At 40.5% G+C, this 17514-nt stretch overlaps 1 protein-coding gene across 2 annotated transcripts in view; it reads left to right on the forward strand.

Moving 5' to 3' along the window:
* LOC135215555 (PHD finger protein 12-like) overlaps positions 1–17514 on the forward strand; it is a 201920-nt gene that overhangs the window by 72688 nt on the left and 111718 nt on the right. For both annotated transcript variants that reach the window (XM_064250396.1, XM_064250403.1), the window contains exons 5-7: positions 996–1107; positions 3228–3360; positions 5302–5472. In XM_064250396.1, the coding sequence (XP_064106466.1) occupies positions 996–1107; positions 3228–3360; positions 5302–5472 (416 nt within the window). The remainder of the gene's footprint in view (positions 1–995; positions 1108–3227; positions 3361–5301; positions 5473–17514) is intronic.

The following is a 17514-nucleotide window of genomic DNA, read 5'->3' on the forward strand; positions in this document are numbered from 1 at the left end:
AAGGGTATACGTATCCTGATAATAGGGGCTCTCCCAGAGATTTTATTTAATACATAACCTTGGGGCTCTGCTTTTTTTTTCTAACTTTTATATAAATCAATAGGTTGCATTTGTCATTTAACAAAACTTGCTCCCTATAAAATTAGGTAAAATAATAGCGTACATTTAAGAATACTAAACTCTCTCTCTCTCAAACGAGTAGCATAATAATATTGGCGATTCTTTTCAACTGATGCAATTGACTACACTCAAAAAGATAAGAATAATAATAAAGGTGTGTACTTGTCACTAAATTGAAAGTAATTGCTAAAAGTTTTAAGTAATTGGAGAATGATTTCCTGACAGTAGTAATATCAAAAGCTTGTACAAATAATAAAAATTTGTAAGTGAATAATGACAGTGCAAGCGATGTTAAGGTGGCCATCTTTTGTTTTGATGGGATGGTGTGTGGTTTTTTTAAAAACAAAAGTGAGTGTTGGCTGGTCGAGTGATGTCACTAGAACAAACACAAATATACTTGCTCTCTTGTTAATTTATGAGGTCCTAAAGAAGAATGCACAAATATTTTCTGATGGTATGATGCAGGAGTGTGCTTAGAAATGAATCAATGCTCAAAAATGCAAATAATTACTCTATTGTGTAAGGTTTCCAGGGGTATGATGTCTTAGAGTATTAAAGCACCTGGATATTGCTTCTCAGCTTCTATCCTCAAAGCCCCGATGGCAGAAGTGGATCAATGATCTGTGGGGGCGATTTTCCATTGATGCTATGAACTGATAATTATGTTATACTGTCTCATCACAGGAATATTAATTGTCTAACAAAATTTTTGAGGGAAGAATATGAACATATTTTCAATACTGATAAAGATGTGATTTTATAAAAAAAAAAGTTCGGATCACGAAACTCAAAAGTGTATGTGGGTGGCTTGAGAAAATTAAGGTTAACAAATTGAGATTAGAATTTTTAATTAATGTAATTGTTTTTTATTGCAGATCCAGCTGGTAAGACAAACGGTACGAGAAAAGGTTCTCAAAGGAAGAAGTCTCATGAACTAGACAATGGTTTAGTACCCTTACCTGCCAAATTGTGTTTTCAGTGTAACAAGTAAGTACAGGACAGTATAGCAAAATTTCAAAATTTTAAGTAAATTCAGTTATATGTACAACTATTCGCTGTATTTGTCAATGTTCCAAAAAGTATTATTTCAGAAACAAGGAAAATTCAATGTAAATAGTATAAAAACTTTTATCATAAATCTCACAACTAAGGAAATTTTACCAATTGTTAAAGCTTCATAGAAATTAATGTATTTTGTAGGTAAAATTTATGTATACAGACAGTCCCCGGTTATCAGATATTTATGGCATCATTAATAAAGAGTTATGGTGCGATAACATACCTAACAGAGGTGCCACAATGGTGCTTGTGGTGCCAATAACTGGTTGTTGGCAGCACAAGCGCCATTATGGCTCCTTAAATCGTCAAGTTTCAGTCAATGGCGGTTTTTGCTTATCGGCACCCCTAGGAACGGAACCCTCACCGATAACCGGGGATGAGTATGGCTATATTAACACAGTCCTTTGCTGCCAACTAAATAAATACGTATATGCATATTGTTTAAAAAATAAAAACTGATAAAATTTTGTAACCGTGTGCAAAAACATTGAATAATCTTTTGGAGTGACAGTCATGTATGACTTTCCCCCATATCTGTGTGCCAGACGTTGTGATCTTAACTGGCGCCTCTTGTGCGTATGTTGCTCATTATTGGTGACCAGGTGATTAGTAGGTGGTGAACAGCTTTCAGCCTTGGTGTCTGTTAATTTTGGGACAGCTGCCACTCCAACAACCTATATAGGGAAAGACAAGAGAGATGCAGTAATAGTGGCCTCGAGAAACTGCGTTAAATCTAAATTTATGGAATGACAGACTAGTCTGTTTGCATGTCCATCTTCCTGTGTCTGTTTTCCAAGTATTTATCAAAGCACCCTCCATTACTCTGCTATGACCTGCTTGACTACTACTATATATATTGTTTTAGCTCCCCCCAATCCATGATGTGATCATTCTCCCAACAATTTTTAGCAGTAGCGCTGTTTCGAGTTAAGTTTCTAACTACTTCACTAATAGCAGGAACACAGATGAGAATAAAAAAGTAAAAAACAATGATAGCAGTTCTCAAGTGAATCCAGAACAAAATTCCAAATAGTATCTGGGAACTTAAGAGTGAGCTGTTGAGACCCAGACAAACAAAAAATAATGGAGGAATGTGGTTGGAACAGTTGAGCTCACTGTTGGATGTCCAAGGCTAGCTACTGGTTAACTTCCAGTTTCTTTTTCTCATTTTGTCATAGACGGAAGCTTCCAAAACCTATTTTTTTCCCTCTAATGAACAGATTAACTTATATTTTTTTTTCCATATATTTAAGATAAGAGCTTTAAACTTGTAAGCTTGCCTAAAGGAAAATTTAGGCAAAGGTAATTGCTTTATTGTAAACAATATAATTTTTCATACTTCAGTTGAGATAATTTCTAAAGGAAGTTATGCACTGAAATAATTGCTAGTTGCTTATAGGACCAAATTTTATTGGAACTCATGTTAGTTAGGACATGTGTAGTCACACTTGTCCAGCATTTAGAGCTTGAAGGAAATGGACAGCAGTGCAGAGTAGAATACAGTAAAAGAAAAAGCAACAAGAATATACTAGAAAGAAAGCCAACAGGACAGATTTTTTGTAAGGCATGTATCTTTGACTCCCAAAGTGTTAATGTACAATACAGGATTGAAGATGTTTGTGCTTAAGTGTGAGAATAAATTGTCAGCACTTTCAGTAGTTGCTGTATTTCAAGTGTTGCTGTTTACAACTTAAGTGTTTTCCTTGACTTTTTTAAAGTCATTAATATTATTTAATGGATTTATATACTATACACTCACTTATGGTTAAGTATGAGTATGCAATTTCATTTTATTTAAGGTTACTGTGTATGCTTGCTATCCGTCAGGAATCATATTCAGTGTTGTTTAGTATGTGGGAAAATAATTTTCTTTTCTAGCAATCATATAATTTGTGAACTGTACTAATATTGGTTTTTGCAGTGTAATTATTTTGTAGTGACAGCCTTTAGATGTGATGTCACAAAGTTCTTATATGATAAACTAATGTGTGAAAATATTTTCCACTTTTACATGGGTCTAACTCAGATAAAAAAACTCTCTTTCTCAGGAGTTGCCGTACAGGTCCCTTGGTGCCGTGTGATTATTGCCCACTCTTCTTCCACCTTGACTGTTTGGATCCACCTTTAACAACACCTCCAATGGGGAAGTGGATGTGTCCAAATCATCCGCAACATTTCTTGGTAATAAACTTAGATTAAATTGGTACATTGCATTGCCTTAACTAAGTATAAACGGTATATTCCCTATTAAATCCATTTTCTATAACCACAGGAATGTCTGTTGAGGAAAGGCAATTAAAGGGAAAAATTTACTAGCCATTTTTCATTTTGAAGTACAGATAATTGTGTGTACTAGACATAAACAGTATATTGTGAGTGGTAGCTGGTAATGAGGCCAATATTAGAGAATCAATATTTGAAACTAACAAGCTTCTAAACTAGACTGCATGTGCTTGAAAGGACCATGCATAAAAAGAAGGACATCTTTTCAAGACAGTCAAACTAATATTAGGCAGTTACTTAATAACAGCCCTGTAGTGATAAAAGATTAAAAACATTAGAAAATATGGGATGTTAGCCAGCTATTCAAAAGATTCGCAGCAAAAACAGCAGTAGTATTCATTAAGCAGTATTATTATATTAAAATAATTCCTTACAATCAGTTAGGAAAAGCTTAATGGCTGTCCGTAAAAATCTTATTTCTTTCCGTAGGGTATTAGACTGTTTAACAGATCAATTTGAAATACCAGTCTATTGATTGGCAGTATATTCTAAAATATCAGTTATCTTATGCTAACATTATCTTCTTTTAATTCAATATTTGTTGAGATTTTAATTAACCTGATGAGGCTGACCAATACAGAACACTATTTTCTACTGTATATCGCCGTAAAAATGTCCTGAGAATTTTTCTGATTAGGGCAAGACATCACTTAGAGGGGGAGTAATACCTGTTAAAAGTAGACCTACCAGCACCTCAGTGGTGTGATCGGTATGGTCTTGGCCTGCCACCTTGATGGCCACAAGTTCGATTCTCGGGCATTCCACTGAGGGGTGAGAGAGGTGTATTTCTGGTGATAGAAGTTCACTCTCGATGTGGTTCAGAAGTCATTTAAAGCCATTGGTCCTGTTTGAGTAATAACCATTGGTTCCATGGAACTTAAAAACACCATGCAAACAAACAAACAAAAATAGACCTGCCTGAAGGCATTTTCCCTTCTACCACCCAAAAAGCCCTTTGATACAGAATATGAATCAGAAACTTTCTATAGTACACAGTTCATTTAAATTGTTTCTAAATTACAGTATTACATAGTTAAAAGGGACACTTGGCTATCTGGTGTTCTCAGGTTAGCACAAAGTACTGGAATTCTGGGGTGTCATTTAGTAACTGAGAGTTATGCTAAAATATTTTCCCTTTACCCTGTCAACTAGAATTGTCTACATATACCCTGTCAACTAGAATTGTCTACATATAATGGAAAACCATGGAATTATAAGTTTCAATGACAAAATTTCTAAATATATTGAGATTTACAACTTTGTTAACTGAGAAGGGGAGCACAGAATACTTGGCATAGCCTAGTAACATAATCTAGAATCCTCACCTTGTAGGGTACACTGGCTAGCAAATTCAACACTTGGTCTACCTGCTAAAAAATTTTACAGGGTTTGTAGGGAACAAACAAAGAATGTTTTCATACAAACCCATTACTTATAATGGGTTCCTACCTCTCAGCCCCTTAAATTTTTTGGAGCTAATATAGTTAGGCAAGAGAAATAGACAGAAAAATCACAGAATTATCAACTGCTGTTTTTATTGTTGAGAAGTGATAAGTTTGGGCAGTTTGTTAGTATTTGAAGGGGCTAGGAGCTAATTATAGAAATGGAAATTGGTTTGTTTGAAAGAATTATTTTTCTTTTTAGAAACTTACCATTTCTTGAGTTGATGTCATTAGATAAAGTCTTTGTTGTGTAGGAAGGACCAAATCTTAACTTTTTTGTTTGTTTTCTTAGGTACAAAATTAAGTTGTAATGAATTTTGAAAAGTGAAATATGATAGCTTCACTTCCAAAATTCTGGCCTTGTTAAGTAATTTAATTTCCTTTTCATATTTTTTAGGATTCTGCCTTGTTGACATCCCATAGCTTGAGTGAAAGAGTGAAGTTGTGGGATAAATTTAGTGCTCCCGTTGACCAAGATACAGTGCGGCTAAGTTTTCTACAGAGGTGCCATCGACAAAATCCACCTTTTCGTTTTAAAGTTAAACGTGCACTCAGGTCTAGAATACGAGTAAGTAAGAATAGTTTTTATACTTCGGTCTTAAAAAAGTACAAATTTTTCAGATTGAAGTGCCTGCTTATTTCATGCTTTTTGTTGTGCATGTCATCATAATGTAAGCTGCATGTATGAATAATGTTTCAATTTATATGATGGCAGATTGTAGTAGCACAACACATGTACCACATAGTGCGTCATGTACTTGCCACACTTTTGTATTTGCAGAGTTCTTAACATATGAATAGGATTCCCTAAACAGATCTCCACTACTCATTGTTACCTTTACTTTTATTTCACTAATTATTCAAACTTGATTCTTAGTCATTTTACTTTTTCATTTTTTTAAAGTAATCTGAGTCAGTCTTATTCCTTTTTCACTTGAAACCCTGTGGCCTATGGTTTGTTGCTTGAACAGTCAGAGTTCTCTTTACCTTTCACAAATGCAATGAATCTGGATATGTTCCATTGTGTTAATACCAGCAGGCTGAGTTTTTCGATACTCACTTATCTATTCTCTCACGGGCTCAGACCCCCTTCTTTAGAACTCTATCTTTTAGGAAGGGTGGTCAGGTGGGCTGAACCCCCAGCTGGTTCAGGGTACTTGTACCTCCCTCCAAGTATAAGTCTATACTATTGTTAAAATATGACAAATTTTTAATCAACTTGTATTTTTCATAGCTAACAAACCTAAGGTCGTAACATTAACTGTCCATCTCTAGCTGCCCCTCTCAGATCCTCGGGTGGAAAAAAGACTGATGCGTCACAAGGTTCCAAGCCTGGTTGGTGACCAGCTTCCACCTGGTAAACACAAGTTGCCAAATGCCACAGATTCCTTGCTTTTCAGTCTTTGATTATATTTTAGCTGGTTTCCAACTTTGGAAAGGTCACCTAATTATCACAAACAGGAGTTTTACCAGCCCTCCATATGAGATATTGCAAGAAACTGCTGTGTGATCACACATGGAAGACAGTTTGTTCCTACACGATATACAAACCCTTGGTCCTTTGCATTAGGAATTACTTTTAAGGTGAAGCTGGAACATGGCCGTTAACTTCTTGAACAAGGTGGGTTAGACAGTAACTGTCGTCTGATAGGTGGGTAGACCCACCTCCCTGGATGTAAACACTCCACTTTGCTTTTGGCCATCTTCCATTGAAGACATATGTGTGTGAGCTCATCCTAACTAGCCGTTACTCATGATTTCCTGGTGTGATCTATCATTTTTGTTTTTAATATTTTGAATTACTTTGTTTGATTTATTGGCATTAATTAATATACAAACCTGCTTGTGATAAGCCTTGTGAGTCACCTTTCCCCTTTATGTGTTAAGGGTCAGCAGCAAGGGTTTATTTACACCACTGCCTCTTATTTTCGCCCTTCAATGTCAGGGCAGGACATTATATTTATTTGACATTTACGCTTACGCTTTGAGGGATTACTGAGAGGGAATTCAGTAGTTTGCTCTTTGTTTTTTCTCTAGTTTATTGGTCGAAGAGCGGGGGCCGGGGCAGTGTTTGGTTTTGATGTTTTAGGGATCTTCTCTCATTTTAGAGAGCAGTACCCTTGGATGCGCGAGGACTAGTCTTCATTTTTAGTCATATTTTCTTTCTTTTGCAGTAATACTCCGAACTTACATTATTCAATTTGTGCGAATTCACAATCGCGCAAACTTTTCATTGGAACCTAACTAATAATCATACACGAGTTCTTCACCATAGCGCGATCATTTGCAAACCTTCCAGAAGCACTGCAAAACCCTGCAAAAGTGTTTCATTTTTAATTTATTATGCAAATTTTTAAATTTTGTTTTCTGTATAAAATATTTATTAAAAATATATTATTTTTGTTTTTGTACATGCATAAATATGCAATTAGTGCATATATGTACTTTTATAAGATGTGAAACCCACTCACAAAGTTACTGCACTTTTCAAAGATGATATCCCTTCAGAAACTTTGTTTAATTTCTGAAGTACGTACTAATATACTACAATTAGTATAAGTTTTCATGCTTTTAAGTGTAAAATCAGCACAGAGATTTTGTGTTTGCTATTTATATTTTTGAAAATAATATAAAGGCAGTAGGAATTTCAGTGTTAGTCACTATATAAGAACTTCATGATCAACTAGTAAAACATCAAAGTTTTCGTTCTATGAAAATTACTTTCTTAACCTCGGAAAAAAGTGCTGGTACAATCTGTATGTACTATGTTACGTAATTACAGCACATACAGTAGATGTACTTCCAGAAGATGTGATCCCATTTGCACTTTTTAAAGATGATACCCCTCCAGAGTTTTACCTACATGACATATGTATTTCTCTCTCTCTCTCTCTCTCTCTCTCCTCTTCTCTTTTCACCATCTCTCGTCTCGCTCTCTCTCTCTCTTCTCTCTCTCTCTCTCTCTCTCTCTCTCTCTCTCTCTCTCTCTCATTTGTAGTTAGCTTTCACACTAGTTCATGATTTTAAATTGATTTCATTTTACCTTCACCTTCTGTAAACATTACTTATGTACATACATGTCTTCTTTTATTTGATTGTGTGACTTTGTTATGACTGACTTATGAAATTTACCTAGTGATGCAAAGAGAACTTTTACTCTTGATAGAAAAAGAAAATGGCATCCCATGAATTAGTAATGTTAGTAAACGTACGAAAATGGATATGTATGTACATAGTAATTACTGTAACTATTTTTATGCCAACCAGTTATTCCTTTTTTAAGGGGAATGTGTTAAACTAACTTTAAAATCAAATTACACTAATTTTAATTTCATCTAAAAGTTAGCCTAATACTTAGGGAGCATGATTAGGGTCATCTTTAGTGTTCAAACTCTAGAAGTAAGCATCTATTAGCTATTTCAGAAACTGTGCCAAACTTACGCGAAACTTCCCCTTGCGCGAGGGGGTCTGGAACCTAACCTTGCATAAGTTTGGGGTATTACTGTATAGGCTAACATTGACCGATAACAGATTACAGCAGTAGATGGTTGAATATCTATTTGTATTGGCTATCCTAACAATGGAATTGTACCTGTGACTTGTTAGTATGCTGCGACATTGGCTCTCAAGTGTGTTACCGTTCCCCTGTTGAAAATCATATTAATTTGGCACTGTTATCCTGGAGTTTCGTCACTGGACAGCGTCTACGCAGCTGCCCTATGATTATTAACCACTTCTGCTGGCGAGTGTGCTTTGCCCCATTGAAGAAATCTTGCGGAAGTTGGCAAAGAAGAAGTCAAGGAGAAAGAAAGCTTGCTAAGTAACATCATTGTCCTCTTTGTCTTTGTCATCGTCATCATCATCTTCAACTTCCTCCCGCCCTAAGAAGTTTCATCATGGACTTCTAAAGATCTGCCTCCTCAAACTGAGGTGGCAGTTGGGTCTTCCGTTGGCTCTCCTGTTCCTTCGGGAAGAGGAACCATCACGCTGTCCCCAGGGTCTAGCGTGTTGGGAGCTGTAGAGGTGCAAACTTCAGTTTTCAGGTTTGCACTTCTGCTGCTAGTCCTAAAGGTTCTGCCTCTAAGACTAGTTCCATGTCAATCACTCCTGCGCAAGCTTCCCCTATTGCATGCAAATCTGCAGGTTTGCGTGCATCCAGAATCATGACTCAGGCACAGAACGAAAGAAAGGGGTGAGTCACTCAGGTGACTCACACCTTGCCAGCAATCACTCACAGTGACCGCTCGGTTCCCAGGGTTGATGTGATGGTGAGACCATACACGAGCTGAGACCAGTAGGAGGTTTCCCGTTCTGTCCTCCCAAGAGGTTTTAACCTTGAAGGGGACTGAGATGCATTGGAAGGACGGTTTTAGCTCTCGCCAGTCAGTTGCATGATCAACTCCACCCAGGCCATGATCACGTTCACATGACTGAACAGTCTCTGTGACGGCGAGCATTTCTTCTGCCGTGCGAGAATTTTGTAACCCTCCATGGTGAGTACGCTCTCCTAGACTCAACGTCAAGGTTATCACTGCAGGTTGATGGCTGCCCGCAACTCGCTTCTCCTGCTAGTTCTGCTAGCAAGGCGAGTGAGGGTGTCCAATCTTCCTCACCTATTCTCTCTAGTGTTCCCCCCCCGTATTCACGGGGAATGGATATCAGACACCCCCACGAGTAGTTAGAACTCCCCTCTAAAAATGCTTATATCTGCCTATCTTGAAAGTTCAAATACCAAATGTATACTTAAAATACCATCCTACATTAAATATACCATTGAATTGGTATTATTAATATCATTTCAAAGTTATCTGAAACATTTTACCATTAGAAAAATATAAACAGCCAATAACAAAACTCCTTACGATATCGGAAGATTGAAATGAACTTCTGTAGGCAACACTTCTTCCCCTCCCATAGATACATATATCTTTTCCAGAGAAGAGAGAAAGAGAGGCTAAACAAGTGTCTACTTGTCTGTCCATCAATTTTTAGGTGAGAGAGAGAGACAGAGAGATAAAAGAAGGAAGAAATAGAAACACCAGATGTATACCTTATGTAACATCCTACACATTTACCTTAAATTATTATCGTATTACTGTATTAATCTTAGAGATTATATTAACCCTTAAACGCCGACTGGACGTATTTTACGTCGACATTTTTTGTCTCTCGGGTGCCGACTGGACGTATTTTACGTCGACATACAAAAGTTTTTTTAAAAATTCGCGGAAAAATACTTTTAGGCCTACCAGCCGAAAACTCTTGAATCACGCGCCTTGGGGGATGCTGGGAGTTCACGGATCAAAGTGTTGTTTTGTTTACAATCGTTACGCAGGCGCGCAAGCGCGAATTTCTTTCTTGCCGCACTAAAAAGTATCTGTGACACATCTCGGAAATTATTTCATCACTTTGACATAATTTTTTTACCATTTTAAATTAGCCGTTACATGGAGTATTATATATGAAAATGTGTGCATTTTTATGTAAAATACAACAAAAAAATACTCATGATTGTAGCTTTTATCAGTTTTGAGATATTTTCATATAAATAACAATAAGTGCCAAAATTTCAACCTTCGGTCAACTTTGACGCTACCGAAATGGTCGAAAAACGCAATTGTAAGCTAAAACTCTTATGTTTTAGTAATATTCAATCATTTACCTTAATTTTGAAACTAATTGGAAGTCTCTAGCACAATATTTCGATTTATGGTGAATTTATGAAAAAACTTTTTCCTGCCGTCCGCGCGGTAACTCTTCCGAAAAAAATCCTACATGCGATTGTGGTAATGTTTGCACCATTTTAAATTAGCCGTTACATAAAGTTATATATATGAAAATGTGCGCAATTTCACGCACAATACAACTAAAAACAACCCATGGTTGTAGCTTTTATCAATTTTGAAATATTTTCATATAAAAAATGATAAGTGACAAATTTTCAACCTTCGGTCAACTTTGACTCTACCGAAATGGTCAAAAAACGCAATTGTAAGCTAAAACGCTTATATTCTAGTAATATTCAAGCATTTACCTTCATTTTGCAACAAATTGGAAATCTCTAGCACAATATTTGGGTTTATGGTGAATTTATAAAAAAAAATACATTTTCTTTACGTCCGCGCGGTAACTCTTCCGAAAAAATCATACGTGCGATTGTGGTAATGATTGCACCATTTTAAATTAGCCGTTACATAAAGTTTTATATATGAAAATGTGCGCAATTTCATGTATAATACAACAAAAAATAGTTGAAGGTTGTAGCTTTTCTCATTTTCGAAATATTTGCATATAAATCACGATAAATAGAAAAAAAACCACGTTCGGTCAAATTTGACTCTACCGAAATGGTCGAAAAACGCAATTGTAAGATAAAACTCTTAGTCTAGTAATATTCAGTCATTTATCTTCATCGTGAAACAAATTCGAAGTCTCTAGCACAATATTTAAATTTATGGTGAATTAAAAAAAAAAACTTTCCTTCCCTCCGCGCGCGGATTCTCCACCACAAATCTCCGAAATGCGTAAGTCCCATTCTCGGAATATTTGCTCCGTTTCATATTAGGCATTTCATAGAGTTTTATATATGAAAATGTGCGCAATTTCATGTAGAATAAAACGAAAAATATTTGAAAGTTGTAGATTTTCTTATTTCCGAAATAATTGCATATAAATAAATATATATATAAAAAAATTTGACATTTGGTCAACTTTAACTCGTCAGATATGGTCAAAAACTGCATTTGTAAGCTAATATTCTTACAGTATAGTAATATTCAATCATTTGTCTTCATTTTGAAAGAAATTGGAAGTCTCTAGGACAATATTTAGATTTATGGTGAATTTTGAAAAAAAAAATATTTGTTTACGTCCGTGCGTTACGAATTCATGCATTATTTTGTGATAATATTTTCTCTGTGTTGCTTTTATCGTTTTACAATGTGTTATATACCAAAATGATCGCAATTTAGTGTACATTACAAAACAAAAAAAAAGTAACTTGTTATCTTTAACTGTTTAGCGCACAGCGCGATTTAAATACAATTATATATGAAATTTCGTTTTTGCGCTATCATATATCGCATTATTTATATATGATAATGATAATTTTTTTCCTTTCTGATGGTTGCATACTAAACTTCAGGCAATGATAAAAAAAGGAGCCAAAAATGAACTCTTAATCTTAAAAACTAAGCGTGCTGTGATTTTTTGAAAAAAATATTTTTTCCGCTTCCGCGCTCACTCTGAAACGTCTCCGGCACACGGGAGACATTTTTTTTTTTCACCGCTTCGGCGTTTAAGGGTTAATATAATTTCAAAGTAATCTTAAACATTAGTACCTTTAAAGGTATATACGTACCTACATATGTACTTCTAACACTTGCAATCAAGAGAGAGAGAGAGAGAGAGAGAGAGAGAGAGAGAGAGAGAGAGAGAAGAGAGAGAGAGTTACCACTATGACATCTGTATCTTGTGGAGAGAGAGAGAGAGAGAGAGATTGTCCTTATAGTATTTAAAAGTGAGATGGAAAGATTATTATATTTGAAATACTCACATATGAATTTTGTAATTACAGTTATAGTATTATTATTATTGGAAAATATTAATAATAAACTTATTACATACATGTACCCTTAAAATTACATAAAAACCATTAAAATCATAGACCATTATATGGCACTGCTCCCCTCCCCTATCACATTACTTGACATTTCTTCCGATACGAATACAAACCATCGGTCCTTTACAATAGGAAGGTAACTAGCGGCAGCTGGAACGGTCGTAAGCTTCGAACAAGGGAGTTCGGTAGTTAACTGCTTGTCCGACAGTGCGCGCACACGCGACTGGGAGGTGAAGAACCAACTTTGCTTTCGGCCGCCGACGGAGACAGACGTGTTGTTCGCTCTCTGCCCGCTTTTGTCTTACGCTTTGTATCTTGATAGATCTTCAAACTTGGTTTGCTTTTGTGTGTTTGATAAAATACTGTAAGTACATGTGCTTTGTATTTTATTATTATTTCATTATTATGCATTCTTGTGAGCTGTAGACAGTCCTCGCACCCCCCCATCAGCAAGAGTTTGCCCTGGTGTGGAGGGCCGTAAGTGTGGGGCCTTCCGCTTTTTTTTAGAGGTTGATCCCCATGAATTATGTGCTCGGTGCCGAGGGCGCGAATGCTCTCGGGCCTAGCCCTGTGTTGTGTGTAATAATTGGTCGGAAGAGCAGTGGGTGTTCTATGAGGGTAGGAGGAAGCGACGTAAGCCTGCCAGGGAGTCTCTCGGAGGGTTCTCCGGTGACGCCCTTGGTCACAGACATGTCGTCTTCCTTCCTGCCACCATCCCAGCTCTCGCGTATGGCTCCTTCCCCTTGGGGGGGTTGTTTCTCGTTCCTTCTCTTCGCCCGATCCATCGAGCGGAGAGAAGGGGGCGGGATACCCCGACATCCAATTGTACTTGGGGTCTTCCGTTCTTTTGGGAGGGAAAGAAGTCGAAGAGAGGCGGGAAACGCTAGGGACGGCGTTCCCCCTCACCTGCTGCCGGAAGTGGGGGGTGCCTGGTGAGCCATTGGGCAACATGGCAGCGCTACGGAGCGAAGACCTGGATATTAGACGTCCTTCTGGAGGGGTATCTACTACCCTTCGAGTCTCGGAAACCCCTCACCTCCAACCTGGTCCACCTTCAGACCTACATACCTGGAACTTCAAAGGATGTAGCCCTTCGGCAGAAAGTTCAAGCCATGCAGAGCAAGGGAGCTGTGGAGGTCGTCAGGGATCGTTCACCGGGCTTCTACAGCCGTCTTTTCCTGGTGGAGAAGTCTTCGGGGGGCTGGCGCCCGGTGATAGATCTCTCTCCCCTGAACCGATTCGTTCGCCAGTCTCGGTTCACGATGGAGACGGCACGTTCCGTGCTCGACTCCATCAGGGAGAACGACTTCATGATTTCGGTTTTCTTGAAGGACCTGTATTTCCAGATACCCGTCAATCAATCCTCCAGGAAGTACCTCCGCTTCATCCTCGATGGGACGGTGTACCAATTCAGGTCACTTTGCTTCGGTCTCCCAACCGCCCCACAGGTGTTCACGCGAGTGTTCACTCTGGCGTCTGCTTGGGCCCACTCGTTAGGGAAACGTCTTCTGAGGTATCTCGACGACTGGTTGGTCCTGGCGAGCTCCCGCTCGCAGTTGCTACAGGACAGGGATAGACTTCTCGAGTTCTGCCGCAATCTGGGGACCGTGGTGAACTTTGAGAAGTCCGATCTCGAGCCAAGCAGTGGATGAAGTACCTGGGTATGCTGATCGATACGGTAGCAGGGCGAGTCTTCCCCGCAGACTCGCGGATCAGCAGATTCAGGGAGGCAGCCTACCAGTTCCTGTCTGCAAGAACAGTCAGCTCAGCAGTGGCAAGTCGTGATCGGCCACCTGTCGTTACTCAAGAAAGTAGTCCCTCACGGGCGTCTTCACCTGCGGTCTCTCCAATAGAGACTAAAGGAGAGTTGGTCACAGGCAAGAGACCCACCTTACTTCCCCGTGTCCCTCACGGAGGAGGTGAGGGAGGACCTAGCCTGGTGGCTGGACGACAGGAACCTCTTAAGAGGAGTGCCTCTTTGCTCTTCCTCCTCCTCCTCCTCCTCCTCCTACCTCCTCCTCCTCCTCCTCCTCCTCCTCTCTTCCCCCCCCACCCACCCCCCCCCCCCCCCCCCCCCGAGATGTTGCTGTTTTCGGCAACCAAGGGCTGGGGCGCACACCCACCTGGAGGAGTTGCTGGCTGCAGGAGTGTGGGATTGTCACGACAAGCACCTTCACATCAACGTCCTGGAGCTTAAAGCAGTGTTCCTTGCTCTCCAAGAGTTCCAGGACCGCTTGGTGGGACACTCGGTGGTGTTGATGTGCGACAACACCACAGTAGTGGCATTCGTCAACAAACAGGGGGGCCTAGTGTCCCTCCCGTTGCACCAGTTGACGTTGCAGGTGCACGAGTGGGCACAGCCCGCTACATTCCAGGCAAGAGGAATGTAGTAGCAGACAAGCTCAGCCGTCGGGATCAGGTGATAGGGACCGAATGGTCCCTACACCCAGACGTGGCGGAAAGGCTCTTCAACCTGTGGGGGCGTCCAGTAGTCGATCTGTTCTCCACCTGGCACAACAGAAAACTTCAGGTTTTCTTCTTGGCCGTGCTGGACCCATGGGCAGCAGCAGAGGACGCTCTTCAACACCCGTGGGACAACCTCTTCGTGTACGCCTTTCCCCCATTCTGCCTGATTCACAAGGTGATCAGCCGAGTGCTAGTCACCCCGAATCTCTGGATGATCCTGGTACCCGGACCTGCTGGCTCTGCTTGCGGAAGCACGGAGAGAGATTCCCCCTTGACACAACCTTCTCGTCCAGCCACACGTGGAACGGTATCACCAGTCAGTCCAGTCCCTACATCTTCACGGCTGGCTGTTATCCACCATCTCTTGCGAGCGAGAAGCTTTTCTCGCCGAGCAGCAACAGAGATGGCTGGGTACATCAGACAGTCCTCTGCAGCTGTGTACCAGGGAAAGTGGGCCGTCTTTTGTGGTTGGTGTCATAGACCGGGTCTATCTCCTCTCAGAGGAGATAGACCCGGTCTATCTCCTGTCATAGGTCTATCTCCTCTCAGAGCCACTCTTCAGCAGGTAGCGGATTTCCTCGTGTTTCTTCGCCGAGACAAGCTCCTCTCCGTCCCCACAGTCAAAGGATACAGAGCCGCCCTGGCCCTAGTCCTGAAACTGAGGGGAGTGGATATCTCGAATTCGTTCGAGATCTCCCTGCTTATGAGGAGCTTTGAGAGGTCTTGCCCACCCAGGGAACTCAGGCCCCCGGGTTGGGACATGACTCTCGTCCTTAGGAGTCTGACTCGAAGTCCCTTCGAGCCACTCCGAGAGTCATCAGACAGGGATCTGACCCTCAAGACCCTCTTCTTGCTGGCCCTGGCATCGGCGAAGAGAGTAGGGGAACTGCATGGTCTTTCCTTCAACGTCAAGCATTCCAGGGGATGGGGATCTGTGAATCCTTCCGTCCCTGACGACCGGTTCGAGTCTTTCACAATCCCCTCCCTAATGGACTTCACCGACAATGATGCGGATAAGATGCTGCTTTGTCCTGTGAGGGCGCTATGGCGCTATCTGAAGAGAACTCGGCACCTCAGGCCTGAGTGTCGACACCTCTTCGTTAGCACCGGGGTGACCAAGAAAGAAGTATCCAAGAACAGTCTTTCTTTCTGGCTGCGTGAGGTGATCAGGAGGGCGTACGAAGCTGATGGTAGAGACGACATCCGTACCCTTCGTCTGAGAGCCCACGAAGTCAGAGGTACTGGTCCTTCCCTTGCGTTCCGCAAGAACTTTTCCGTGGCGCAGGTCCTGAAGGCAGGGGTCTGGTCCAACCAGACCACCTTCGCCTCCTTCTACCTTCGGGATATAGTCCACAGGTCCTTGGACACTTTTTCCTTGGGACCCGTGGTGGCTGCTCAACACGTTGTGTAGCTTACCCAGCACCCGAGCGGACAGAACAGCATCGCATCCTTTTGTGACTGCATGAATGGATGAGTGAATGAGAGTGTGACTGGCTTCTCTTCCCCATCTTTTTCTCCCCCTCTACCTGTGGGCAGAGGGACGCGGTCATCACTACGCTGGAACAGGAGGTGATGCAGGTAAGCTACTCGATTGAGCCCCATCCTATCCCTTTCATTAGGGATAGGAGCGATTATCCATCACTTCCCCCCCGACAAAGGGGGAGGAAGTGGAAGGCAACAAGAGACAAACCCATGACTTCATATTGCCTCTTGCAATAGGAACAAGTTCTTGCTTGCTAGTTTTAAGAGGTACGCTTGCCTCCCTCTTATTACTTGGGTCCAGAGGTCTGACCATTGATCCTGCGGTACATACCCCGATCAGTGGGCAGAGGCTAGGATCCCTCCCTCTGCTCTTACGACCAGGGAGGAACCAAGGTTGGACGAACACCAGTCTGTTCTTAAGACAGGACCGATGGTTTGTATTCATATCGGAACAAATAACAATTTGTCGAAAATTCTATTTTTCCTAACTATACAAACCTGAGGTCCTTTACACATAGTCCCACCTCATGCCACCCCTCACTCTGTTTTTTCCTGGGCCTAAAGCAAAGTGGATCTTCACCTCCCAGTCGCGCGGTGCGCGAACTGTCGGACAAGTAGTTAACTACCGAACTCCCTTGTTCGAAACTTACAACCGGTTCCAGCTGCCGCAGGTTACATTCCTATTTTAAAGGGCCTCAGGTTTGTATAGTTAGGAAAAATACAATTTTTGACAAATGGTTATTTTACTTTTAAAAATTGTGATTTTTCACCTGATGTTTGCACCTTTGAGATGGGTCAGTGAGATTCACACTCTGGGAATATGCATGCCAGAGGTTGAACTTAAGTGGGTTTATTGTTCACCTGCAAACTCCTTTACAAATTGCACAAAAAATTGAGGCTCATGATGTTTTGGTACAGGAGGTTCCATGTGGCATATGATCACTGCTACTACTTATCATCACTATGTGAAACAAAAGATTGTAGTGTCTTGGGACATTCAAAGACTACAGATGTGGTCATATCTTATTATAATGGGCGTTA

The sequence above is a fragment of the Macrobrachium nipponense genome, chromosome 19, assembly GCF_015104395.2.
Source record: "Macrobrachium nipponense isolate FS-2020 chromosome 19, ASM1510439v2, whole genome shotgun sequence".
NCBI lineage: Eukaryota > Metazoa > Arthropoda > Malacostraca > Decapoda > Palaemonidae > Macrobrachium > Macrobrachium nipponense.